Below are 27,354 nucleotides of genomic sequence, written 5' to 3'. Positions count from 1 at the left end.
GGTTTATTTTGGAAGGGAGAACATTGGTGGGAAGAAGTCAGAAGGAGCAGTCATAGGCATGGGGTAAGAGGATGGCACTGGGTAGCAGTGCTGGTTCCCTAGTCTGCCCTCAGAAACTCCGGGGTTGGGGGGGTGGTGAGGTGGGGTTGTCTACTCCAGGCCCCACTTGCATGGGCTGGGACCTGGAGGCTCTGAGTTCCAGGGAGAGAGAGGTGGCAGCATAGGTGGGCAAGGCCTGGCCTCTCAGTCTTCACCTCTCTGCCCCACTGGGTTCCGATCAAACCCTTTGCACACTGACCTACTTCGGGAGTTCCCCAAGCTGAACCAATCCCTGCCAGCCTGTCTGGCCTGCAGTGGGCCCAGGCGTGGTGATTTCCTCCTGCAGGAGGCTATGCTGGCCTGGGCCACTAGGGACTAGAGGACTCAGAACTGCCTCTGCGAAGAAAGATTGAAGTGCTCATCTGTGAAGTTACAGCAGACAAGGTTGGCCCCCTCTCCTGAATCCCTGTGGATGAGTAGGCAGAGGGGCAAGGGAGGACAGAGGAAAGAGTCCTGGATGGAATTCCAGAAGTCCTGGGCAGTGCTCTTACCTCATGTCTGTCTGATCCTGGGCGAGTCACCTGACTCCCTGAGAAGGAGTATCCCCATATGGGCATCACCCATGACAGCTGCTGCCAGGGCTGTGAGAACTCAGCAAGCAGTCCTCTTGGTCCTTGTGTGTGTGCTGTGTCTGCTGGCGGGCCTGGCAGAACCAGGAGAAAGGGGGCTCCACGTACCTGGGGAACCAGGGCTTCTGGTACGCATAAAAGAGGCACTTCCAAGGATGGCCTGGGAGGGGCCGGGGGATGCCAAGCCCGCCTGCGCTGGGGCTCCTGCCAGCCCAGGCCCTTCCGGCTCCGGAGAGGCAAGGGTGGGGAAACTAACCAAAAAGGCTAGTGCTTCTTCCTGTCCCCTGGAAAGGCAGAATTGGGGAGTTTAAGTCAGAACGAAGACCAAAACTCACCTCTCTGAGCCTTCCGGAGAGAGAGCTGACCGTGAGGATCTCTTTCAGAGATTAGTCTCCACTTGGAGACAGCGTTCCCGCGGCGCCAGGGCGGAGCTGAGCTCCAGATGTCCGGGCGCACACAGCTGTAGGGTCACGTGGCAGCGGCCCTGGTCCCCCTTCCTGCCAACGTTGCATTTGGCCCAGGCCCCGTCCATGGCCGCCCTTGGGACCCTGCGCTGAGCCCCGGAGGCCCTGGCATCCGGGGCCGCGCCACTCCCAAGGGCCGAAGGTGTGTCAGGATCCCAAGGACCGCCGTGGTGGGTAGGGATGGGTGGAAGGGATTCGGCCTCAGCGCGGGAAGGGGGTGGGGCCGAGGCTCCGCGTCCCTGGGCCCCGGCTCTGGGGCACCGTCCTGGGCCGGAGCTGAGAGGGTGGCAGCCGGCTAACAGGAGGAACCTCTTGTCCTTTCAGGGTGTCCATCCCAGTGGGGGGAGTTGGGGTCCAAAACAGAAGGACCCCGGAGGGGGGTGAACGACCAGTAGCCGGAGACCCCTGGCCTGTGGCCTCCCGCGGCCTCCCCTCCGGGAGCGCGGGGTGGGAGCCCCCGCCGGCTGTTAGCTTCCACGTCGCGAGCCCCTGACTGAGTCTCTCCGCAGGAGGCGCGAGCGCCGGCCAGGCTGACATGAGGCGGAGGCTGCGCCTACGCCGAGAAGCGTTGCTCACGCTGCTCCTCGGCGCCACCCTCGGCCTCCTGCTCTACGCGCAGCACGAAGGCACGGCCCCGACGACGAGCTCGCCGCGAGCACAAGAGAGGGCGGCGCCGGGGCCCACTCCAGGGCTCCGTGTATTTCAGGCCCCGGACACGGGTGCAGCCCCTCCGGCCTACGAAGGGGATACGCCAGAGCCGCCCACGCCCACGGGACCCTTTGACTTTGGCCGCTATCTGCGCGCCAAAGATCAGCGGCGCTTCCCTCTCCTCATTAATCAGCCGCACAAGTGCCAAGGAAATGGCGCGTTCCCCCGCGGACCCGACCTGCTCATCGCCGTCAAGTCGGTGGCGGCGGACTTCGAGCGGCGCCAAGCCGTGCGCCAGACGTGGGGTGCTGAGGGGCGCGTGCAGGGGGCGCTAGTGCGCAGGGTATTCTTGCTGGGCATACCCAGGGGCACAGGCACAGTGGGGGGTGAGGCGGAGGAGGGCACTCAAACGCACTGGAGCGCCCTGCTGCGTGCCGAGAGCCGCGCGTACGCGGACATCCTGCTCTGGGCCTTCGACGACACTTTCTTCAACCTAACGCTCAAGGAGATCCACTTTCTGGCCTGGGCTTCCGCCTACTGCCCCGACGTGCGCTTCGTTTTTAAAGGCGACGCCGACGTGTTCGTGCACGTGGGAAACCTGCTGGAGTTCCTGGCGCCGAGGGATCCGGCGCAGGACCTGCTTGCAGGTGACGTGATCGTGCAGGCGCGGCCAATCCGCGTGCGGGCCAGCAAATACTACATCCCCGAGGCTGTGTACGGCTTGCCAGCCTACCCGGCCTACGCAGGCGGCGGCGGCTTCGTGCTCTCGGGGGCCACACTGCGCCGCCTGGCCGGTGCCTGCGCGCAGGTTGAGCTTTTCCCCATCGACGACGTCTTTCTGGGCATGTGTCTACAGCGCCTGCACCTCACGCCTGAGCCTCATCCTGCTTTCCGCACTTTTGGCATCCCTCGACCTTCAGCCGCACCGCACCTCCACACCTTCGATCCCTGTTTTTACCGTGAGCTGGTTGTAGTGCACGGGCTCTCGGCTGCAGACATCTGGCTTATGTGGCACCTGCTACACGGGCCGAACGGGCCAGCCTGTGCGCGTCCATGGCCTGTTCCTGCTGGCCCTTTCCAGTGGGGCCCTTAGCCTCCTGTCACAGCTCTAAGACCCCCTCATTCAGACCCAGGATATAAGTGGGAGGTAGCTTGAAAGGTAGATTTCCCAGGCGGGTATGTGGTTCTTCCCCAGAAAGGGGTCTCCAGGTGTCTGCCTTCAGAAGGCCCAGGCAATGAAGACTGAGCTTGGCTCCTACTGACCCTCTCTACTGGGCGGTGATCTGGAACCAATCTAATGGTGGCACAGATAGCCAGGGCTGAGGCGGTGGAGAACCAGGCTCTTTGCCAAGCGGGTGAACATGCTTGGTCCTCCTAGCAGGGATGTGTGAGTGTATGTATGGGGGGAGGGGTGGCGGCAGAGACTCATGCAGTCTGACCATGCTCCTTAGTTTAGAACCCCTAGAGTGATGCCAACAAATGGAGGTCTTTCTCAAGGCTGGACCCCACAGGGAGGGGTAAGGGCCTGGCCTCAGTCCTCATGGAACTGGCAGCCATTCTGCCACAACTCAATCTGAAAGTAGGTGTTTTGCTTCCTATCTGCCCCTCCAGTTTGCAAATTGGAGCCTTAGCTCTGTCTAGGTCTTTAGATCTGCTTTCCTGGCTCAGCCCCTCCTGAGCCCTGGACTAGGTGGAACCCCTGGGATGGAGGCACACAGGAACTCGGCACACCGTCCTACCTGAGGTCTCCCCCCACCTCCAGCTACCCACGGGAGAGCCTGCACCCATGCAGCTATGCACCTATGCAACCCACTGGAGTCTGTGCTGCCCCCTTCGGAGGAGCCAAGGAACCTCTTCTGAGATGATGCCAGCTGGAAAATTCCCCACCTTCTTCAACCACCCCCTTTCTCAAAAACAAACAAACAAAAAACACACCAATGCCTCCAGGCTTATTTTAGTACAAACATCCCAGCAACAGCACATGGGGAGCTGTTGCTGAGGGCATAGGTCTTTATTGGAGGAGGGGTAGGGTAGGGCATGAGGAAGATTCCCCCATTCTAGGAGGATGGGGAGAGTCCTGGCTGCCCCACAGTGGGATGTGTGGGGGTCTCTGGCCAGGCCACCGTCCACACAGGAAGACACCAGTCACGAAGTCATGGGAACGTCACACAGGAGCCCGGGGCTGGTCCCCCGCACATTCATTGTTAAACTATACAGGATGAGGCTGTACATGAATTAATTACAAAAGAGTCCTATTTACAAAAATCTGTACACACATTTGAAAAACCTCACAAAATTGTCATCTATGTATCACAAGTTGCTAGACCAAAATATTAAAAATGGGATAAAATTATACATTTCTCTTCTCAATTCTTTTCAAAAGGATTAATATTTTTAAAGCACATATGCTTCTTTCCTTAGCAAGTCCCACAAAGAGGGAGCAGCCCAGCCCTCCACGAGTCCCAGAGGCCTTGAGCCGTGTGAAAGGGCCCGGCCAGGGGACACTGCCCAGAGTCAGGGCAGGAGAGCCAAGCCCACAGTGCAGAACAGAATGCTGAAACACACAAAAAAGGAGGAAGATGTCTTTGGCTAAAACTTTGGCATTAAATAAAAGAGGCAAACAGAATGGAAACATGCAGCCCCACCAGCCACGTTGGGGCAGAGCAGGGGGACAGGCGACCTTGAAGGCTTGCTCCAAGATGAGTGCAGCCAGGCCTGGGCACGTACCTTGATGGTAGAAAGCTGTGTTTCAACCACTTGGGTGTGCCTACTGGGTCTGGCAGGGAGCGCATGCAAGAAAGAAACAGGGAAGGGCAGGTGGGCCACCTTGGCCACAGCCAGCTCATCAAGTAACTAAAGTGGATGTAGTGCAAAAGTCGCAACCAAGTACGATGGACATGCTACCTGCTTGCCTAAAAGGTCACGTGGCAATTTTGGGCCAAAGGCAGGACCGTGTCCTTGTCTGGGTGCCTGTGTTCTCAGCCATAGAAAAGTCCCAAGTTTTCCCAATGTGTGGGACAGGGAGACAGAACCCTGTCTCCTCACATGTTAGTTGAGAGCTCCCGGCTCCAGGTATCAAGGCTCAGAGTTGTGCTTCTCTTTGCAGTCTGTGTCCCCTGTTGGCACCAGCAGGCTGAGAATGGACTGAGGAATATCTGGGCCTCTCACCCCATGGCAGAGTGCCCAGCCTGAGTCCCACCTCAAAACACCACAACAGCCCTTCCACACTGGCAAGATGTCCAAGAAAACCCATGGGGTGGCCCACTGAACAGAATGCAATGCACAGTTCCACAGGGCAGAGGGGCAAGGGTCATGACGTTCCTAGGGGAGTTCCGCAGTTCTCAGGTGGGCACCAGGTCTGGGGGGGCCATAGAGGGTCACCGAGGCAATGTGGTTGTTCTGCATGACCTGGCGTAAGAAGAGGACAGTGAGTTGACGGGGAGGAGTCGAAGGGATGTAAGCACAGCAAAACTCCCACAAAACCCCGAGTGGGATCAGTCCTGGGCTGTGGCAGAAGAGAAGGCACTTGAGGCAGCACCTGTGTGTGCAACACACTTGCACATGGGGCTGGAATGACTCCTCAACACTCCCCAGCTCGTGCTAGGGGTCATCTCTGCCCGTGTCTACCTGTTCCTCCAGGACACATAAACTTTACCATACCCATCTGTCCAGCCCTTCCGGAACTGCTAGGGGTCTGCTGAAGGTATAACCAGATGGGAAAGGAGGGGCAGCCCATTCTTCTCCCAGCCAGTGGGGCCTCAAGAGCCACTCGCCCCACCGCACATTCATTCATGTGGCATTTAAAGACCATCCCCCAACGCCCCCGGACAGAGCCCCGCTTGCCCTGCAGTTCCCTTTGCTATTGTACTCATGTTTTCAAATATAAATGTGGGCTCCCCATTTCCCCTCATCTTGTTGGATGAGCCCGCCCAGTAGGGCCTTCAGGCCCTCCCCAGTCTCTCCCTCATCACTTGCCTGTCCTTGCCATGATCACCAGCCACTCAACCCCCAGGGCTTACCTCAAAGATCATCCGCTGAAGACCAAAGCAGAACGTGGAGCCAAAAGGGTTGGTATTGTTTGGGGACGAGGACCTGAGGCCGGGGAAGCCAGAATTAGAGGGGCAGACAGAGACCTAGGCCAGGTGGGGCTTCCAGTTCCTTCTGGGGTAGGGGCTGTTAGCCAGTGGTCCCTCAGGGCTCCGAGTGTGTTTCCCACATGGGCTCTTGAGGGCCAAGGCACAGTGATGGATCTCACTCAGGCACCAAATCCGTGCAGCCCCGCTGGCACAGAAGGGTATTATGCAACTGGACTGGGGTGTACAGTCAGCAGGGAGACGGCGCCTCAGACAGCAGGGCAGCCAGGTGCTGGGCTGTGAGCCAAAGCAGGCAGCAGGTGTGATGCGGACAGCCAGCCAAACTGCCTCCCTCTCTGAGTAACTGGAGGTGAAAGGTCCCTATACCTGGAGGTAGGAGGGAGAGGGGGGAGCTATCCCAGGGGCAGCCCCTCCGGTTGCAAGTAAATATGCAGAACTGTTGGTCGAGTTGTAACTCACAAGGCTTGGGCAGGAAGTGTGTGGCAACATCAGAAATTCCTGCTGGTTTTAAGCCGTACCCACCGCTAGGGTTCCCGGTCCTTCTGGGCGGTGAGGAGCTGGGTGGGGCGATCAGAAAGCAACCCCCCACTCACCTGTGCAGGACCACAGGCTTCTCCACAGGGTGTCCCAGGAGCTCCTGGATGTTGTCCCACTACAAGAGGGATAAGGGTGACAGGGGATTAGCAGGGACCCGACCCCACTGTGACCAACGGCTGGCCCAAAGGACGCAGGCACCAGACTGCTGGTAGGCTCATGGCCTTCCCATTTTCAGACTGTGTCAGGTGGGAAAAACAGGAGCTCACCTTGCTGTAGGTTGTGCATGTTTCTGTCTGACCCTCTGTGTTTTCTGAAAAGAGAACACGGCGTGGTTGGTAGCTGGCCTGGCCTGGATTCAGTTCCATATCTGCTCAGGTAGATGGCTCAGCCCACCTGCGACCCCAGCCCTCGCCACCCTAAACACTAGGATTGAAGTTTGGGAACCGCCAATCCCACAGGCACAGGATAAGACCTTAAGGGCTTCCAGGAGACTACGGACCAAGAACCACGTGGCCCCCAGAACCAAGAGCCCAACCCAGAGGAGCTGAGGCTCTGGGCAGAAGCAGGTGGGCAAAGAGTCCACACATCCAACCACTGCCACCCTCTCTGCTTGGATTATCATCTCTTCGACGCATGGGAGACTGATTCTAAAACCCTTTCCTTACCCTGAGGACACTGACCACTCACCTCTCTTTACGGTTAGGGGGATCTTGAACTCACAGCGGTGATAACTAGAGAGAGAAGGGAGATGGGTAAAGGTGGGACCTGTTGGGAGACCTGACCACCTCCACATCTCAACTCCGCACCCCAGGAAAAACAGGATCAAGCACACCTGCTCAAAGCCCTGGAGAGGTCAGATTTGGTCCCTAGAGTCAAACCAGAAAGGGCACAGCCAGGGGGCTCTGAAGACCCTATCACCTCGGATAAGAGGCCAAGCTTTCTGAATCCATTTCTCTATTTGTAAAATGGGTATAAATGGAGAGATAGAAGGTAATGGACACTATACCAGGAAGAGAAAACACTCAGGAAATCGTTTACTTTTCAGGAATTAGCAAACATCCAAGGCCACAAGCTCTCTTTCCGGGAGGGGCAGGTGTGGGTATACTCACATATTAAAATTATAATGTCCAGGGTAATTGGTATGTAGGACAAACTTCTTCACTTTGTGTGTATTCGCATCAAAGAGAATGTCCTGGGATAGAAAACAAGGGTGCTCAAGTGGGTAAAGTTACTGAGGCGGGCAGGGGGCTTTCGAGGGCATGTCCTTATCAAAGACACCCACTACACAATGGGGATGCCCTTGGGGAACAGCTCTGACCCAAACAACAACCAAGGGGACAGCTGAGACCTAGCGCAATGGGACGACACACACATCCAACCATCTCAGGCCTCCTCATTCCAAACCTTGTACCAGTAGGCCCCACAGGGACACAGGGCTACAGTTCCCACTGTTTGGGAACTCAAACATGGTCAGGGATAGCTTCCCTGACACAAAGCACCAGATTAAAAAATGTAACTGAGCACAGATTTTGCCTTAAAAGCTAATGACAAGATTCAGGACCCCCTTGACTGTCAAGGGGCTCAAGGCACCTGGTTGTTCTGAAAGCCAGGACCTGCCAGATCCTTCTGGCTTCCAGAGGCCAGCACAGTTAAAGCTGCGAGTGTACACACAGGCCTGCCCAGCACACTGCACACTTGCAGGGAAATCAAACACTTCTCTAAGGAATCACAGCTTACCACTCCGAGAGTGAAGTAGTTAAAAAAGTAGTCATTGCACTTGGATGGAACTTGCTTATGAGGAGAAGGAGAATGAATCTTCATCTGTTGGGGAAAAAATAACAATGAATTAAAATCCAATCCATTAATACAGTTCTTGGATGAAATGAGTCTACAAGTTGTGTTTCTTGTGTGACGGTCATCTGTTAGGTAAACAAGAGTGTGGGAGTCCCCGATGCTGGTGCTAAACAACCCAGATAGCTTTGGTTGACTGCAGACTGGGCCCTGGTCTCCAAGGAAAGGCAGGACAATCTGACCAACAGGGGTCAGAAGAGAGCTTTCAATTTACTTCATCAGTTTTTTACTTTTTTTCCATTAGCTTTAATAGAACAGGTTCTCTGGGAAAACAGCAGTTTATATTTATTCACTATTAAGTTTAAGTTGATTAAATAAAAAGAGAGAGATCGCCTATTCACTTTATAAACACATTTCCCCTACCTTATCTTCTGACTTGTAGAAGACCTTATGTGGAGAGCCAAGCATGCTAAGAACATCTTGACAAGAATCACCAAAATACACTGAGCGTTCAAATACCCGCATCTTGGCATCTGCTAGCAGGCCAGGTCCACAACCTGCAGAGAACAAGTAGAGGTGGTCAGGTTCCCAGTCAGGGCCTGGAACCCTGCAGCCCAGGGTCTGGAGCCCTGGAGAGGCCAGTGGCTGCATGCTGCATTATCAGGTTTGGCTGAGGGGCAAGACCGCATGTAAGGAGAAACACCAGGTCACCAGGACTTGAGATACTACAGGAGATCACTATCTACTCAAAACAATGCCAGAGGCTCACTCAATCCCACAAAAGTAACACGGAGCTCTGGAGATGTCACTCACTGACTCACCAAATATTTAGTCATTGACACCCTGGGCTAGGACACTCTGCTAGATGCTGAGGGAACAACGGTGAGAAAAACAGGTGCAGTCTCTGCCTACGTTGGCGCTCATGGTATAAAGATTCTAATCAGACCATCACACAACTGCCATACAACAAACAGCAGCACAGGTGCTATGGAAATACACAAATAGGTGCCATGATCTCCTGCCCCTTTCCAGTTCCCAACAAGATAGAGGATTTACGATAAGAAGTACTTCTCAATGGTAACCTCCAACCTGAGACTGGACCGGAAGGTCACTCTATAAGACAGCCAAGAGCTAAGCACCCACTAACTTACTCCCTAACTCTACAAACACTAACACTCAAAAAGAGACAAACCAGGAAAGTGGGTGAAAACAGAAAACCTGATTTGCCAAAGGTTTCTTCTTTGGGAACAATCTTTAAACTCTGAGTTTGTCTAATACATTTAAAAAATGATTCTGGTTAAATACCCACCCCCTCCCCACACACAAAGTGGTTGTGGAATAGCAATGAACATACCAACAGTAAAATTTACCTCACTCTGTGGATGGGAAGACAGAGTGTTTTGCCCAAAATTATAAAAGGAAGCTAAGAATCTGAGGAGGAATAATTTCTGGTACCATGATAATCACCACTATCACCTTACTCTGAATAGGGCTTTACAACTGACAAAGCTCTTTCTTGTACAATAAAAGCTGTTCCAAATCCCAGTCCACACACACACACACACACACACACACACACACACACACACACACAAAGCTATGTGTAAATCAGGGGAAAGAAGCATAGTTCACATTAAGTTCTGTGTATAAATCCTGCACTTAGGTAAGCCTGGGTGACCTATGGAAACCACTGAAAGTCCTGTCAAGCTAGATGGTGTGCCCAAAGTCTGCAAGTACCAGATCCTTGTGAATGCCCACACAGGGCTGTGAGGGAGGCACCCTTCACAGGTGAGTCTCCTCTCTTGTCTTACTCTATCTGAAGTCTCCTCAAGTAAAGGTACCCTTAATTTCTCAAGGAGACTATTTTAGTTTCTGATTCCCTTGAGTGAGTCCTCCTATACATTACTGTGGCGATCAAGACAGTTGAATGGCATCACTGTAGCCACACTCCACAGGAACTCTCAATGAGTACTGGGTGGGATAATAACTCAGTGAGGTCTTGACTTAAGGTGTTTTGTAGGCAGTATGATGTGACTGCTGGGACCGTCCTGTCAGGGTGGTGGTCAGAACTGGCTGAGACCCCCTACTCTCAACAGGCTCCTCTTGCTGTCACCTGGTATCTTACACTACCCTTGACTACCCCACTGCTTCAAGCAGCAAGCCTCCTGAGAAGACCTCATCTTCTTTTTTGAGACGCCACATCTCAATTCTTTCAAAAACTACAGCACAAGCACAATGCTCCTTTCAGTAGCTGGTGTTCTGCCGTGGCTAGAAAACCACATTTTAAGAAATTTCTAACCTGGAGGCTTTGAATTGTCTAATTGTTCAGGGGAGTGAGTTTACAATTTATTTGCCAGATTCTTAGCAGTTGAGAACTGATGCCCCAGAGACTGAGGGAAGACCCCCAGCTTACAAACAAAGGCTGGCTAGACTATGAGCTCCATGAAGGCACAGGTCCCTTCATGGAGCTCACAGTCCCCAGGTCATCTTTACGGAGGCAAACTCCACGATCTCTGTACCCCTAAGCATAATTCAAAGTTCGAAGGAGCTGAGACTGTCCACACAAGAAAATCACAGGATGAGGTGTGGATTTTAGAGAGACTGGCTACTGAAGACAGAAATTCTTTTTGTTTGCAATCAGCAAAACTGAGCAGGGTATGGCCAAATCACAATTCAACAAGTCCCTCTTGCCAGTCTACTCTGAGAAATGAGCACAAAGGGTGGAAAATGAGAGAACATGCAACACTGAGCCTATAAAATACACCTCTAAGACCCGGGTACCACTGCAAAACCACCTAAGTACACAGAGGCTGAGGTACATGTCGAGGGAAGCAGTTTTACTGTCATTTATAAGGGCTGCTCAAAATAAAACTATGTCTTATTCCTTCACAAACGAATGAAAATTTCTAACCATAAACGTCGGCACCATTTGTTTTCTATCAACTATCCCTAAGGACGTGGGATTTTAGACCATCTTGACAAGGCTATAATGGAGAACCCACCACCCCAAAGCCAGTAACTGACCTGCGGCAAGGAGGCGGAGTCGTAAACCTGAGGGTCCAGTTCCATCCCGGAGAACATCCACACTCTCAGCATACACGTTGCCCAGGAAACAGCTCAAGGGCATCGTGGGAGCCCTGGAGGCAGGCACAGAGTGAGCAGAGACTTTGTCCTCCCTCCCAGGGAGCCCATGACCGTAGCATGAAGCCTGTGCTCCCCCACACATACTTGGTATCCTGTAGGCTGTTCCCACTGTAGATATACATTCGTTTCACAGTTGCTCCGTGGGGTATCTGAAGAGAAGCCAGGCCATGGGCAAAATTGGGCTGCAAACACAGGATAAATGTTTTACTAAAAGCACACTGCAGGCCCTGGCATTTTCCCAATACTCATGGTCTTAGAGAACTGGCCAGGTCACAAAAGTAGGGAATTTAGAAAAGGAATATCTCAGTTTCAGACACAACTGTACTACTGGTACTGCCTTATTTGGTACACATTTTCTGTATCCATTTTCTCACTGGGTATTGTTACCTGCAGTGTGGAATGGTTTCCGCAGAAACTTTGAAATTTGCTTGTTTTATTTATCAAGGTATTAAAAAAAAAAAAAGAACTGGCCAAGTGAAAGCACAGTCTGATCTGTCTCCAGGTCAATAAATTCACTCAACCATGCAAGTTCATCTTTAATTTTACTGTTTTCCTTTCCTTCATCAGGGAGAAAATGCAGAAATGCCTTCTTTAATAAAATGTAAAACTTACAAAAAACTATCATTTCATAACACTAAGGATGCCACTGTCAAAGGATGAATTCTCTCAAATTCTAGGCCATTGAGAAAAACTGCAGTGTTTGGACTTTTACAGCACACGACACGGATTTCCCTCTGAAGAGCGAGCTCGACCTCACTTCAGTTGGAAGCGCCCTCCTCCTGGGAACGCCAGTCTGGGTTTTGTTCTGTCAACTTCACCCACTGTACACCCAAGGGGCCTCTGAAGACCTCAGAGATTAAGGGAACCAAAGGAAGGGTACCTATCCAGCCTCCTCCAATGGTACTGTCTTCTGCCCCCTATCATCCGGGCACTGGGCAATAAATATCAGGGAAAGAAAAAGGCTAACCTCATATTTGGGAGCCTCGGTCCAGGAATCTAGCTGAAAAGAGAAAGACAATCCTCTGAAGTTGAGGTGGAAGAGCTGCTCAGCAGAGTTGTACACTGTGGGAGTGGGGAGAAGAAAATGACAAGGTTGAATGGCATCTGAAGCTGTGAACACAAACCAGCCTGACAGGGAGTAATGACTGGCAACACTTTCATTGTGTCTCATTTCTGAACTGACTTACTAGGCTGAAAACAATGGGAGAGAGCTTTCCTTCACACTCAAGTACCAGCCCCCAAATCTGATAGGAGCTTTGAGGTCGGGGCTGGCATGGCACCACTTGCCAGATTTATTACTATTGGCTGCTACAGATGACCAGAAGAATCAGATGGACTGGGCATACCTCCAGGATGGGTTGCACCGAAAGACTGGTCGATCTGCTCAATGGTGGGAGCTATGGCTTGAGAATTGAAATGCACGCCACTGAAAAACAAAGATGCTTTTTAATACCAGGCTTGTAGGATGTACTCACAGGTCATTAGAGATGGTGGCTGGAAGAGTTATTCTTAAAATACATGGGGGGTTGAGTCTATAATTATATCAAAATAAAGGTTTAACTATAGAACTTTTAAATAAGAGACAATTAATGAGGTCAGAAATAGTCAACTCTCCTGAGGCTGATTCAAAGGTTTAGCCTTCTAGGACCTCCCAAGACATCTATGGTGACCAGGCCCAGTTCGGAAGGACGTAAATCCAGCCTCAGCCCCATAGCATTTGTACTTGGATAAGGAATAATCATAGAAATAGTCATTGTTAATGTGTTTTCCCAGAATGCCTATGAGTAGTTTGTCTTGAAAAGGAACTTTCTTAAAAAGGGGATGAACATTTTAAATGTAGGATACAGCCAAGCAAGGCAGCTTGTTTTCCTAACAAGCAGAAGAACCAGCACTCATCAATTGGGTGAATGGGTAAGTGGATGGGGAGGAATGATCCCAAGCAAAGGAAAAATACCTGGGAGGGGGTGGGCTTGGGAGCAAAGAGGAGCATGTGATTTCAAATGATGAGCACGAAGATAAGTCATTTCTAACTTTAAGGAGAGTGCTTAAAGGTTAAGGATATTTTTTTTTTTAAATGAGTATCACTATGGAACACCTCTGCATTTTAAAAATTTTATTAAGTATAGTTGATTTACAATATTGTGTTAATTTCTGCTGTACAGTGAAGTGATTCAATTATATATATATATATATATATATATATGTATATATATATATTCTTTTTCACCTTCTTTCCATTATGGTTTATTACAGGATATTGAAAATAGTTTCTCAAGCTATACAGTAGGATCTTGCTGTTTATCTAGTCTGTATATAATAGTCAGCATCTAGAGCACCTCTGTTTTTAACCAGGCACTGTGCTGTATGCTTTATCAGCATTATCTCATGTAGTTTTCCTAACTCAGCAGCCAGATTTATGCTTTCACTTCTCTGATGAAAAAACAAGCTCAAAGAGGTTAAGTGACTTGCCCAATTTCGCAGAGTAATGAAATGAAGAAGCCATAACTCAAACCCAGGGCAGCCTGACTCTTGACCCCTTGCTTACCCACCAGTGACTCTTAAGAGGGTAAAGAGAAGCCAAACCATGAGGTACGGAAGGCCCCAACAAGACTAAAAGATAACCAGAATCTGCAGGGGTCAGTGCTATTATGCATCTGGTTTATCCACTTCTCTACTGGCAGATACTGCTTGAAACAACCCAGGAACAGTTCCCTTTGATATCCTTGAAAAGGGAAGCTTGTTAAGGAAGCTTACTGAACAGAATATTCTAGATGCCAGCACAGCAACTTACCATATGGGGGCTGAAATATTTGTGCACCATACAGGCTATTCCCATTTTCATTCTAAAAAGCAGATTTTGCCCCCACCCCTGCCCCCGCCAACAGTGATCCTTTCAGCATTCTCTTTAGCATAGGCCTCAGAATCAGCTATATCTGGTTTGTCCCACCTTTGTTGGTCATGAAAACATAAAAAGGTGCCAAAAGAAGCTGTGCAGGGAAGGGCAGCTATGACCCAGGGGACAGTCACAGACTGAGGTCCTGCTTTGTGGTGGGATTAAGGAAACTGACCCAAATGGGAAGTGTTTCATTCACAGTGTGTTCTGAATGACCTTTCCTTCTCTTCCCCAGGAAATGGAGTAGACTTGGAGGCTGCCTGAGGGAATCATGGCACCCAGCTCTAATCCCAGAACTGTTGAGGATAGAAATAAGCCCATATGTGCCAAGCCTAGGACACAAACCAGGAGAAAACTTACCAATATTTTAACTTTACTTTAGTCAAGTCATATACTTCAATCACCTAAAAACAAAAAGCAAATGTTTAAGATCTATTAGAGCTCTGCAGTTGAAAAAGGTTAATTAGAAGACATTTATAGAGCAGTAAGGAAAAAAAAAAATCACTAGCTGAAATTCTCCGGAAGCACTACACATTTTGTTTTTATTTTTAAATCTGGAACCCATACCGTATACACATGGCATAAAGTCACCTTCCCCCTCTCTCTAGAGGCTGGTTCAACAGATGTCTATGGATGCTCTGGGTCAAGTTTTTGTATCTAGTCTACAGCTGGATCATACATAAGACTGCACATACCATGCGACAGGACAGTGAAACCCTCCACAAAAACAAATTCAAGCAGCTTGTGAAGGTTGTAACCTGTAAGGGGAATACTGAGCCCCTTTTCTTTCATGCTATACTTTATTGCATTATAAAAACCCAAATCAAGTCACTTTCAAAAACAGTTTCAAAATATTGTGGTTTACCAAAAAAAGAAAAAAAAGACAGGGGGGTCTATCTTATTAGAAAACAAGTCATTTTATTAGCCTAGGTCCAGTGTGACAATACTGTTATGTCCCTAATGAAGAGAATCTGGTCCAACCTGGAGAACCTCAGGACCCTTGTGAAGTTTCTAAGGGTTCAGTCTGATGAAATGCCAAGAACTCAGGGAGGAGACAAAGGAAAAGGCATTGAACATCCAGCCACTAGTGATGCCAAGTAATCTGCATCTGAAGTCTTTGATGTCCATGGCATCAAAGGCTAGACGTCTAGCCAGTAGCATAGCTGACTGAGGATGGGCGAACCATCTGCTTTCCCCAGCTGGGAGATTTGGCCTCCACTGCAGAAGCACAAGCAGAGCTGGTTCAATCTGTTTGCCCTGACAACCAGGGCTTCATTCTGGGAAGGACTGTGGACACTGGGTGATGGGGCACCTGGCACTGTCACAGGAACAGAGACATAACAGGCAGTTCACTTGTGGTCAGACCTGTCCCTGGCTTGGAAAACTACAAGTTGGGCGCTTCTTAACTATAAAGTGCAGCTATTCTGATCCTACATGCTGCTAAGAATCACTGCCTCTCGTAGGCTGTTGGAGCATTTCCATCTACGCTCTCCTACACTACCAGTATAGGCCATTCACTGGTCCCACTGAGTTAGGCTCCTTTTAGTCTGGCTCATTAGTGTGCACAGAAGGGTACACAACACATGTCAGGGAGTCTGCCTGGGATGAAGCCAGCTAAGGGTAATATGAAGCTCAGAAACATGAAAAGACGTGCTGAGGGAGGTCGTGCAAGGGCAGGGGAATAGTTGTGATTCATGATAGTATCTTCAGAAAGCTGGGGCATGGCAGTATATTATGCTAAACGGGTGTGCCATTTTACTGAGGCCAGGGTTCCAGGCTGCCAGAAGCCTCGACCCTCAGCCAGAACCTCTGCTTGTGCAGCAGGGGTAGCACTCTGCCCCTCTGATTGCTACCACTATGGCTGACCAATGATCCCCAAGGGCGGCCCATCACTCAGCCTGTGGGCCTCCAGAGTATTCTTCCTGTGACACTGTGGCACTTGTGATGTGAAGGACCCCACGATGGTCAGCACTCTGGGTCCCTTGCCAGAACCAACAAGCAGATTTTCGCCCACAGACAGTTGCTGGACCATAGGGACAGGTAGCTGGGGAAATCTGAAAGCCATGGTTTTCTACCCTCTGAGCTGGAAAAGACCTTGATTTCCCCAGAGGAGAAGTTATGGCAGCAGACAAGATCAGAAAGGAAAAGACAGGTGGCTGTATAGATTGTGACTTAGGAAGCTTCATTCCACAGGGCTCTCTCACAGGCAGGGAGTGAGATGGGGGAACTGCAGGGGACGGCAGTGGGGAGAGGCGACTTCTGAAGCCCTTGTATGGTGGGGCAGACAGGTCAGGTCAGACCTGGTGCCCATCAACGGTACCTGAGGGACTGCTTCCTCAGCTTCCATATTCTCAGGCAGGGCTCCAGCCCTCCCTTCATAGGGACTCACAGAGGGAGAGAGACGGTTCTACTCTATCTCTTTTCCCACTCAACAGTACTTTGAATTCCTTGCATTTCTGCATAGTATGCTCACACACTTTTATTCCATTTATTTCCCACATTCATCAACAGAACCTAAGCCATTTCTATTCCTAGCAGCAGCCAGTCGCTATGCTCTGGTAATACAGAGTTAAAAGCCTGGTGTCAGGTAGACTGCTTATCTTCTGTCCCCCTGTTGTCTCACTAGTAAGCCGTACCACTTATGGGCTTGTTAGGATTAAATTAGGAAATGCATAGGAAGCACTCAGCCATAGGACTAACAGGTACTAAGTAAGTAAGGAAGGAAGGAAGTAAAATCGCTCAGTCGTGTCCGACTCTTTGCGACCCCATGGACTGCAGCCTACCAGGCTTCTCCCATGGGATTTTCCAGGCAAGAGTACTGGAGTGGGTTGCCATTTCCTTCTCCAACAGGTACTAAGTGCTCACTAAATATATTTCCTCACCATGTTGAAGTTCTGCCATAGGCTGCCCATCTACTGTTGCCCATTTAGATTACTTCCAGCTTTTCATTACTATCAAAAGCCCTGCTATAAATACCTGGCAATATTACCCTCCCCATTAATCTTTCTGGGTTAAGTTTCCTACAGTGAATTTACTAAGTTAAAGACAAATGGCTCTTTGTAAAGGTGTTTCCAGATTAATTTCCCCCAATCTGTGATGAAGCCACATTGAAGACCAGCTTCTACCCTTTCTCAGTGTGGGGCTGCTGGTCAGTAGGCCAGGTTGACTGAGCCTATAAAGAGAGGCAAGGGTGCTGTGGGGATAAGAGTGTTCACATCAAATTCTCCTTTTTGAAAAGGCAGCATAAACGAAGAATTCTTATTCCATATACAGGTTATTTTTCCATGTGCTCTCTGAACTCAGCAGCTCACTTGAGATGGGATGGTGAGAAGTAGGAAGCACCCAAGTCTTCTGGAAAAGCAGCTCCATAAGCTAACCAGGGGGACAGCCCTAGCATGCCACTGCCCCGAGCCACATTCAACCTCGTGACTCTGAGGCATGAGTCGGATGTTACATGACTAACCTATCATGTCCAGGCGTTTGTAAATAGCGCGTTAAAAACATCCTGGTCTGAAATAGGTGCTAGTAAACTGTACTTGAATGCCAATTAAGACATACCAGCAAGTTGTTTGATTTCTTTAAAGGGATTTAAGAGTCAACTCGGGGGAGAAGAAGGGGGGCGCCCCTGACGGCGCCTCCCGGCCTCGGGGTGCTGCGCCCTCCTCCGCTTCCCCGCCGCGGGCCCTCGCCCCGCGGGCTGGGACGGGGGACGGGGGAAGAGGCGTGGCGCGGACGAGAGTCCGGGGGCGCCGTAGGGCGGCCCCGCCGTCCTTTCCCAGGGGGGGCGAGCGGGGCCGGGGGGCTGATGGCGCCCGCCTGTCGCGGCTGTCACCTCCGTGCGCGCACGTGTCCCTTCCCTCTGGTCCTGGTGGCAGGGAGAGGGAAGATGACGGCACGTGGGTGCTCGCGGGGCCCTTGCGCTCTTTCCTTCCCACAATAAAAAAAAAAAAAAGAGTCAACTCGGTGATGGTGGTGTTAAGGTCCAAGCCCTCAGCATTTTGGGAAGAAAGGTTCCATTTTTCATCTTCCAAGTCTTATTGTTTGACCCAAGAATGAAGTAAAACAATAAGATAGAAAAATCTGACTGAAGTCTTCCAGTTCTATTCTGCAGTCAGGCCCCATTTTAAAGACTTAGGATAATCTATGACAAATACTTACCTCCTCTCATTTTTCTATTCAACACAGAAAAGCCTGCTCCCTCCAGCATGTTCTCCGTATCTTCAATACTCTTTCCCCTTCACCTCTGGAGCCTGGAACTGAAGTTCCTCCCAGCCTCTTTCCAACCATCCCAATCTACCCCCAGGTTCTCCCTTTAGGAGGACAGGCACAGCTTCAGTCTCCTATATTGTGGCTGTCTCTGAACCACAAGCCTACTCCCACTCAGGAGTTTCAGAAACATTCCACAATTGTACACATTAATCAGCCTGACATGAAACTTCAGTTGCCATTTATAGTTACCTTAAGTCTCTGATTGAAAGCATCAAACAGTAGTTTGATCCCGTCCTGAGTCAGGTTAAGGATGAGGTCATGGCTTAGAGGAGACTACAAAAAACAAAATGATAAATAAATACACACTCTGAACAACTAAGTATATTCATCAGCACCAGCTGAATTTGAAACCTTACAACATAAATGCAGTGCACAGGCAGTATCTAAGTGTAGACAGCTGACAGGTTTATAAGCCAGAAGAAACTGGTTTGTGAATTCAGTGTCCTCTACTTCCAGTCTGCAGCTGTTGCTTCATAATATTGGTTGAAAAGAGCCTCTTTTCCAGGCTTTGAGTTATTACCTAGGAGAAAAGTCAAAATTATGTGGGTATATAGGCCATTTTCTTTCACAGGTCCAGGGTCCATATTTGTAGCATGGGTTTATTTACTGCTGTCAAAGCTACAGAGTAGTTAATGAGAAATACAAGCCTTATAAAAGGCCTCACCAGGATCCAAATTCAGCAAGCAATGGTCAGTGCGTGTTAGCTGAACCTATGTCCCTTCACTCCCAGGCTGTTTGTACCACTCAAAGGAAACACATTTTATTCTTTGACTCTTTTTCGTCACATTCTGGGACAAAGAAGTGCCTTGTGATCTGATTATGTACGAGATGACACTCTCACTCCTCCCTCCCTCCCCACACCATCCCAGGTCACATGTGCCTCTTTCTGTAAAACCCAAGTCCGAGATCTAAGGAGTCATTTCTATATTTGCCCCTTCTGAGTCCTGGGGGGAGGAGAGCAGCAGCAGAGCAATGGATAGAGCTGGCCCTGAGACTTGGTGAACTGGTGACCTTAAGTGTTTCTCTATACTTCTCTGTTTTTTCATGGGAATACCATCATCCCTACACCTCCAGGGTTGTAATGAGGACAGAGACAGTAGACCAGAAAGCATCAAGCAAAGCACTCAGCATATAATACTCTTCCCTGGAGTCTGTCCCACCTGCCTGCTTCTGCTGCAAAGCAATCAATTCAAAGTCTGAAGACTCTCCATTGCCCTGAACCACGCTGCCCAGCAGTAGAAGAAAAACACCACCATTCAAAACCCCGTCCTTTCTTAAAACTGGCACAGAGCTGTCAAAAAGATTTAGAGAAGTTTCTCTCTTTATAGAGCTTCTTAAGGTAGGCCCAGTGATTGAAGGTGGTGTCTGTCAGAGATAGAGATATAGGCTAGAAAGCCAGGTGCCCCTGCTGGTGTGGGCCTCACTGGAAAAATTCTCTAGAAAGAGCTTTCTGAGATTAATTCATACTGTCCACTCCCCTCCACCCCACTGATCTTCACAAGATAGTAGGTCCAGGTGGCTCCATCATGCCTGGCAAACACCAGAAGAAAGAATGTTGTAATTTTCCAGTAGGTCTCTATGAATGTTTTTCTAAAACCAATAGGACTCAGGTAAGATAATGGAATAATGAACCTCACCTTAGGTCACTTATTCTCCCTCTATTTCTGAGAGGGCTATTCCATGGAGGTAAACAGGATGAAGCAATATTTCAGCATCTTTAAAGACCTTTGTTGGAGTATCTGAATTTCATTACACATTTCCAAGGTCTGATCATTTTTCCCTTGGCATTGCTACAATTTAGGACATAACTAAGCAGTATTCAAAAGCAAGCAAATCATCCTCACAATCAATATTTTATTAGTACTTTATCTCCAGAACCAAAATCACATGTGCTATGTGGTGTTTAAGGAGGTCCTTCCAGTTCAATAAAGCTATCTCTGTTAGTTGTTAACATCTCTTCCCTCTCAGATGGGATCTACTTGACATGCACATTTAATTTCCAAGGTGTGATCTGCTGGAAACAAGATATTTCTGAAATGTTTAATGGGGTCAAATGATGAAGCAAAGAGACAAATGGGAAAAGAAGCGAAGGAGGGCAACGAGGATAGGATGCACAATTAAGAAGCACCATATCAGAGGTCTGAGAGGCCATTTCCTCTTGATCCTCATAAAAAGATTATTCTATTATAAGGAAACCATCTGGAGAACCAGAATGGTTATTAACTTGCCACAGCTGTACAACCAAGAAATGCGGAAAGCATGGATCTGAACCAAGGTCTGGATTTAAAACCCTGTTGTTCCAGCTGCTTAGAGGACATTGGGGGAAATTAGCTTAATTAATGCCAGAACAACTATTTGTACCCAAAGACTGGAATGACAGACAAGATAGTGATATAAGAAATAAGCCTCATTTAAAAAATTGGTTAAAAAGTTTAAAGACTACTTTCAACTGTATCTAATCCTGGGTGCCTAATTCTGATTGAACTAAATGTACAGATGGCTACAAGCTCAAGCAGCAAACCCATTATCCCTGTTTTGATGGCTGCTACTTGTCACTGAGTAATTCCCTCATGGTCTAGTGCTGAGTCAGATTAGGTTAGGTATGATCTGATTGCAAAAAAGAGGAAAAGTCACCATTCTTCATTTTTCTTTAAAGAGAAACCACTTTGGCACTGTGGCTCCACGAACCTCTGCCCACTCCCACAAGTCCTGTGGTTGGCACAAGAATTTCCAAATACTTGCTTGGAAATTAAGCCTTCTCTGTCTCAGAAGGACCTTTCACATGGGCCTCAGTAGGCTGTCAGAGGTGCACAGTACTGTAAAATGTAATGTCTGGGTATAGGTAACACACTCAACTCTGACACTAAGCCAAATGTGGAAGCCACACAGAAGTCTCAGTCACATTCACATCAAAAATAAGCTGCCATTTGCTTTAGGATCAGAAACTAATAGAAACGAATGGAACTAAAATCATCAAATTGGTACTTAAAATGTCACTGAGAATATCTTGCAGCCTGTGTAGGATCTAAATCATCCCCCGAGGTTTATGACACACAGGGCACCACAAAGGCTGTTCCGTGGGGCAGCACGTCTGTGTCCTAGAAGAACCACGGAATCCAAAGAGGCAGTATTTTTAGAGAGTTAAGAAGAATCCTATTTCTAAAGGTCTATAAAAATGTTTCCAACTTTACTTATAAAACCCAATTTAAAAAATCCTGGTATTCAGAAAGTTCTGCACCAGTGCTAACCTAAAATATACTCTTTCTGGAAACTGAAAAGGTCTTTGTAGGCACATACATTATACTATAAGGGTAGTTATTGGCACAACATTTAATAAAGATTACCACAAGTCAGACAAAAGAAGTAAAACATGTCCATTAATTTGGAACCAATGTTTAGCAATTTTCATATTATCAGATCATTCTTATTAAAAGGGTGAACTATACCTGCTTCTTTTCAAGTCTGGGATGGTCTGCTAGCTAGAAATCTGCACTGCAACAATCCTGAATGCAAACCAAAGCAATCGACAAAGCAGAAAAGACTATTTTAAACATGAAAGTGGAAGGGAAGTACCCTAGAAGACCAGACAATCCCTGAAGTGACCTCCCACTGAAAACCCCCCTTTTAAGGGCCTGTAGGTAAGTCAAACATAATCAAAAAGCAAGTTTGATTATTACTGCTCATCTAAACTTCTGGTAGCACTGCTACTGCTAAGTCACTTCAGTCGTGTCTGATGCTGTGCAACCCCACAGACGGCAGCCCACCAGGCTCCCTCATCCCTGGGATTCTCCAGGCAAGGATACTGGAGTGGGCTGCCATTTCCTTCTGGCAGCACTAGATGACCAAAACTACAAATGTTTCAGAATCAAAGAAAATGTACGTGGTAAGTGACTAAGTGTTGAAGACACTCCCATTCAAACACATTGACCTAAGAATCCCTGCCAGTCAGTATCTCCCAGAGCATCAACCTCCAGACGTGAGTCACTGATTAGGGATGCTATTTCAGTAAACAAATAAGTTACCACTCACCTGTTCACTGTAGAGAACCTGAACATTTTTTATGATGCGACAGTGCTTCTGAAGAATGGCCACCGCCTGAGCCAAAGGCATTCCTGAAATAAAGCAAGGACACCTGTGTGGTTACCTGGGCTATCTATTTACTGACATCTATCAGTGTACTAGGCATTAGTCCTTGCAGTAAAGCCAGGGGTGGGAATGGGGGCCACTAAGGTCTACGGACATACTGAGTAAATAAAAGTTTAATAAGTCCAATAAGCAGTAAGATCTAGAGAATAAAGTTAACAGCAAGCACTAAGAGAAAAACTGGATTGTATAAGGGGAAGGAGTAAATAGAAAGACTTCCTGGAAATGGGGACTTCTATGCTGATCCCCAAACAGGCAAAGGGGTTGGAGAAAGCCAAGTCAGTAGGAACCAAAGAAGAAAGAAATGCACTGACTGCATGACTCTGGGGACCAAGATTCTGATTCTCACTCTGCCATGATTACGTATAACCTAGGCAAGTCCTTCCTCTTTTCCTGATATTTGTCTCCTCATTGAGTCAGCAGGAGCACATGATTTGTAAGCGCTCATTTAAAAAGCGAAGAATCATATGTCAAGCAGAATCAACTTATTTTACCAAGAATTTCACTGGATTCTCACTTATCAACCCACAAACATCCTCTAAAACTTAACACTTGATTTTTTAACTCATGGCCCATTATAAACAAATTTATATATGCACCCCCGCTGCAGTTTAAGAAACTGAAATTCCAACGACACCTCAAAGATTCCAGGGACTCGTGTACTTAGTTGCTCAGTTGTGTCCAACTCTTTTTTTTTTTTGGATTTACAGAAACTTTTTATTTTGAGTTAATTTTTTAAATTGACATGCAGTTTTAAGAAATAACATTAAGAGATTCCATATACCCCTATGTGTAACTGTGTCAGTCTGTTTGGGCTGCTAGAACAAAAATACCATAGACTTGGGTGGTTTAAAAAACAAACACTTGGGACTCTCTGGTGGTCCAGTGGCTAAGATGCTGAACTGTACACATGGACATCACCAAATGGCCAATACCAAAATCAAATTGATTACATTCTTTGTAGCTGAAGATGGAGAAACTGGTGGTAGTTTAGTCGCTCAGTCATGTCCAACTCTTGCAACCCCATGGACTGTAGCCTGCCAGGCTCCTTTGTCCATGGGATTCTCAAGGCAAGAATACTGGAGTGGATTGCCATTTCCTTCTCCAGTGTCCAGCTCTTTGTGACCCTATGGACCGTAGCCCACCAGGCTTCTCTGTCCAAGGGATTCTCCAGGCAAGAATACTGAAGTGGGTTGCCATGCCCTCCTCTTCCCAACCCAGGTATTGAACCCAGGTCTCCCGCACTGCAGGTGGATTCTTTACCATCTGAGCCACCAGGGAAGCTCAGGGACACATGTGGAACAGTAAAAAGTATGTTTTCACAGAGTGCATTATGTTTCAAACAAGAAGAAACTCACAGAAACAATCCAAAAACAAAGTTTCATGAGTGCAAGGACAGTGTCTGTGTTATTCGCTGTTATTCGCCACTCTTTTGGATCTCCAGCACTGGGGACCCACATAGTGTCTGTTGAATAAACATTTATTTAGTGAGACTGAAGGATTATGGACTAGGTAATAAGAAAAAGGAAGAGAGACCACCACATGACCTTGGGCCAGGGACAGTGGCTCACATTCAAGATCAGTTTACCTCTGATTCGAGGAGAGATGTGCAGAGAAGAGTTCACAGAGAAAGCAGTAGGTTAAAAAAATGTGTGGCCCATCTACATTTAAACAATAATTTGATCCTGCCTTTATTCAATGGCCCATTCTACACTTTGAAGAAAGCTGGAGTAAACCAGACCTTAAGGTACTTCCCAGCACAAGGCCTGGAACATAGTAGAGACTTAAATGTTCACTGAGAATATGAACAAGTTGATGCATTCATTCCTCAGCTTTGGCATTCCAGAAATTGAGGAGCATCTACGCTGTCTCTCCCAGGGGGAATGGTAAACATTCATGTGGGCAAGACAGATAATCTCAGGTGTTGAGAAAGAGAAGACCACATGGCACAAACCAGTTTCTTGTGGGAGAGTTACTTGACACCTAACCACATCAAATTCCTGGCCTTGGAATCTTGGGTCCTGAGTCATTCAGGAGTAACCCACCTGGAGGAGACGTGGATTTTTTTGGCCATGCTGCACAGCTTGGAGCCTCTTAGTTCCCCAACCAGGGACTGAACCCCAGCCTACTGCAGTGAAAATGCCAAGTCCTAACAACTAGATCACCAGGGAACTCTCCCTAAGTGCAGACTTTCAAGACCCAAAAAGGAATCATCAAGGCTGATGATCATCAGGCTTATTCCCCGTATGAACTTTCCCTCAAAGTTCAGTTCTAGGCCCAACATACAGAAATGCTCTTTTCACTATTTGTGGTTGGTATTCAGACAGCCTGAAAGAACTATCCAAATCCTTGATTCCTAGAAACTGGCAAAGTTAGGAGTAGGGGTTAAAGTATCAAAACAACAGTTGATAGAAGAAACCTTACTCTCCCACCTCATTTTTAGCAAATCTCAAATGATACTACTTTTGACCCAGAGACTGTACTTGTAGATACACAACCTAGTCATACCATCAAGCACAGGTTGAAGCTATAGTCATAGTTTTCACTCTGCCCTGTGAAGTCCTGGGATGAGAAGCTGTGTTTAGGGGAGGTTCTTTCCTAACTACAAGCCAAACAGCATCAGCAAAACAAATGGGCCTGGAGGCAATGATATCCTTAGCCTCTCAATCAGGTTCTTGGTGCTTCACAAGAAGCTGAAGTGTTTCATACCAGTTAAGGTATGAGAGAAGGTGACTGCAAATTCTCAATAAAACTGGCTCTTACAACCTAGAGGCAGCTTGCTGTTCAGTTCACAGAGACACTGAGCACCAGTAGAATCTTACCAGCAAATCTGTTCTGCAGTTTCTCACCTACCCTATCTCCATAGACAGCAGTCTTCCAGATTCAAGGATAAACTGCAGCCCAATGGAGCAGCTGACTCAGTCCAGTAGCCCAAATTAGTGTGACAAAAGTTCAGGCCTGCACAAACACCTGCTCCCCACCCCCTCTTCCCAGTGCTGGAACATAAAAGTAAACACACTCTGGGGTTACTGAATGCAAATACCTGCACACAGAAAGGGAGCGACATTGAGGAAAAGGGGAAAACACGGGCCAAATCCCACAAAATGCCCAACCTGCATTTTTACAAACCAAATGCTACTTTACCCAAACTCCTATTTCATTCAACCTTTCACTCTCTCCGCTAAAGTCTGGGTTTAGGATTACACCACACATCGACCACATTAAAAACGAGAAGGAAGCTAGTCAGAAGTTGCTTTAACACACAAAAACTCTCCTCAGTTCCCTTGACCAGCTCCCCAGTATTTGGCGATGGGAACGGTGCCTAGGTTTCTCCTTCTGGAGAGGCTACACAAGGCCCAGAAAAGCAAAGGGAGATGAACTACTTGGGCGGTATTTAAGGGTGTCAGTCACTTCTTAGCTATTTGGTCTGTAAAATGGGTACAGAAATAACAATCTTAGCGACCCTCAGGCCTCCCCGGTGGCAACCTGATATAATCATGCACCGGAGAACAGGGTCAGGCCCTGGGTAAATGTTTGGGGCGTGTCAGCCATTGTTATTGTTATTATTATCGTAGCACTGCCCCGGGAGGGGCCCCGCCGAGGCCTGATGCAAGGGCGTCAGGGCCCGGCAGAACGATAGGCTGCCAGGTCGGGGCCGGCATCTAGTGACTGGAGTCCCAAAGAGTCAAGGTGCCGCGGGCGCAGGGGAGTAAGGGGCAGAGCCCAGAGGTGGGAAGGGCAGGGAAAGAAGTAAGGGTCAGCGAGAAGGGTCGTGGGGGAGACCCCACACTCACCCAGCGCGAATTCCCATTGCTCGTTTCCCAGAGAGCGCTCGGGCACCACCTCCAGATCCAGCATTGGCTCGGCTCGCCGGGCCGGGGCGGCCTCCCTGCGGCAGCGCAGACCGGACCGGAGCTTAAGAAACAAAGCAGCAGGTGATTCACCACCCGCGCCGGCCCTCGACGGCCCGGCTCTCCACCTCTACCCCGTCGCCAGAGCTACTGGCCCTACACCACACCTCACTCACCTGACCTCACCTCACCTCACTTCACCGGCAGCAGCCTGGGGCAGCGGCGGCAGCAGCAGGAGCGTTTGCGGCAAAAGTGGCGTGTGGGGCCGTAAAGTGTGGCGGAGGCGGGATTTCAGTCGCGGGGGCGGAGCTAAGGCGGAGTCACTCCAGCGCAAACTCGGGATAGGCGGTTGCGACAGTCCGGCAATAGCAGAAAGGCCTGTGCGTATCATCCGGAAGTGCGGGAGCTGTTGGAATGAGGAGCATCACACTCCGTGCACCCCGACATCCGCACCCCACAGTGAACACGTTTCACAAAAGGATGCGTGACCACGCAACACATACATGTGACATGGCTATACAGAACCTGTCTGCCGTCTACATGTACGTCCCACTCACAGTCACTGAACGCAAAAGGCGAGTTCCAAGAGCGCACCGTCTGAGGCCCAGCGGGGAGAGAGGACATGGAGCCTCAAAGCTCAAGACGCGCCAGCGCCTTACCACTCCCGGTTGGGGCCGAGACTGACGCTGGCCGCAGCTGCCTCTAGTTGTCCAGGAATGATTCCTTCTCTCTGCGGTCACTGGGACTTGAGTCGAGCTCAAAGCAAGCGAGGAGTGGGTTCGAGTACTTGTGTTGGGGTGGGACGGGGGTGGGGCTCCTGGGGGAGCGGACTAGGTTAGAGAGGAGCTAAGT

General features: G+C 48.8%; 2 protein-coding genes across 6 annotated transcripts; one reads left to right on the top strand and one right to left on the bottom strand.

Annotated features, from left to right (window-relative positions):
• Positions 1–402: 402 nt before the first annotated feature.
• Positions 403–4,135, top strand: B3GNT9 (UDP-GlcNAc:betaGal beta-1,3-N-acetylglucosaminyltransferase 9). 4 transcript variants are annotated; one of them, XM_061138685.1, is made up of 2 exons: positions 403–483; positions 1,642–4,135. In XM_061138685.1, exon 2 carries the CDS (start codon positions 1,668–1,670, stop codon positions 2,871–2,873), a length of 1,206 nt encoding a protein of 401 aa, XP_060994668.1. In that variant the 5' UTR covers positions 403–483; positions 1,642–1,667; the 3' UTR covers positions 2,874–4,135. The 4 variants fall into 4 exon arrangements, with proteins under 4 accessions (XP_060994668.1, XP_060994667.1, XP_060994666.1 ...); XM_061138684.1 differs by lacking the exon at positions 403–483 and adding an exon at positions 970–1,274; XM_061138683.1 differs by lacking the exon at positions 403–483 and adding an exon at positions 970–1,306.
• On the bottom strand, positions 4,118–26,792 carry PHAF1 (phagosome assembly factor 1). 2 transcript variants are annotated; one of them, XM_061138680.1, is made up of 17 exons: positions 26,679–26,792; positions 26,446–26,566; positions 22,538–22,620; positions 18,698–18,781; positions 14,600–14,643; positions 12,693–12,772; positions 12,314–12,408; positions 11,431–11,528; positions 11,227–11,339; positions 8,626–8,759; positions 8,149–8,232; positions 7,521–7,603; positions 7,099–7,142; positions 6,678–6,721; positions 6,468–6,526; positions 5,800–5,872; positions 4,118–5,188 (listed from the first exon to the last, which is right to left on the bottom strand). In XM_061138680.1, the coding sequence occupies exons 2-17, from the start codon at positions 26,507–26,509 to the stop codon at positions 5,102–5,104; spliced, it is 1,269 nt and encodes a 422-aa protein (XP_060994663.1). In that variant the 5' UTR covers positions 26,510–26,566; positions 26,679–26,792; the 3' UTR covers positions 4,118–5,101. The 2 variants fall into 2 exon arrangements, with proteins under 2 accessions (XP_060994663.1, XP_060994664.1); XM_061138681.1 differs by having other exon boundaries at positions 26,694–26,760.
• Between the last annotated feature and the right edge of the window lie 562 nt (positions 26,793–27,354).

Source organism: Dama dama, chromosome 4 (genome assembly GCF_033118175.1).
Source record: "Dama dama isolate Ldn47 chromosome 4, ASM3311817v1, whole genome shotgun sequence".
NCBI classification, from domain to species: domain Eukaryota; kingdom Metazoa; phylum Chordata; class Mammalia; order Artiodactyla; family Cervidae; genus Dama; species Dama dama.
The sequence above is the reverse complement of the archived record's forward strand: the minus strand, read 5'-3'. Positions and strand labels throughout refer to the sequence as shown.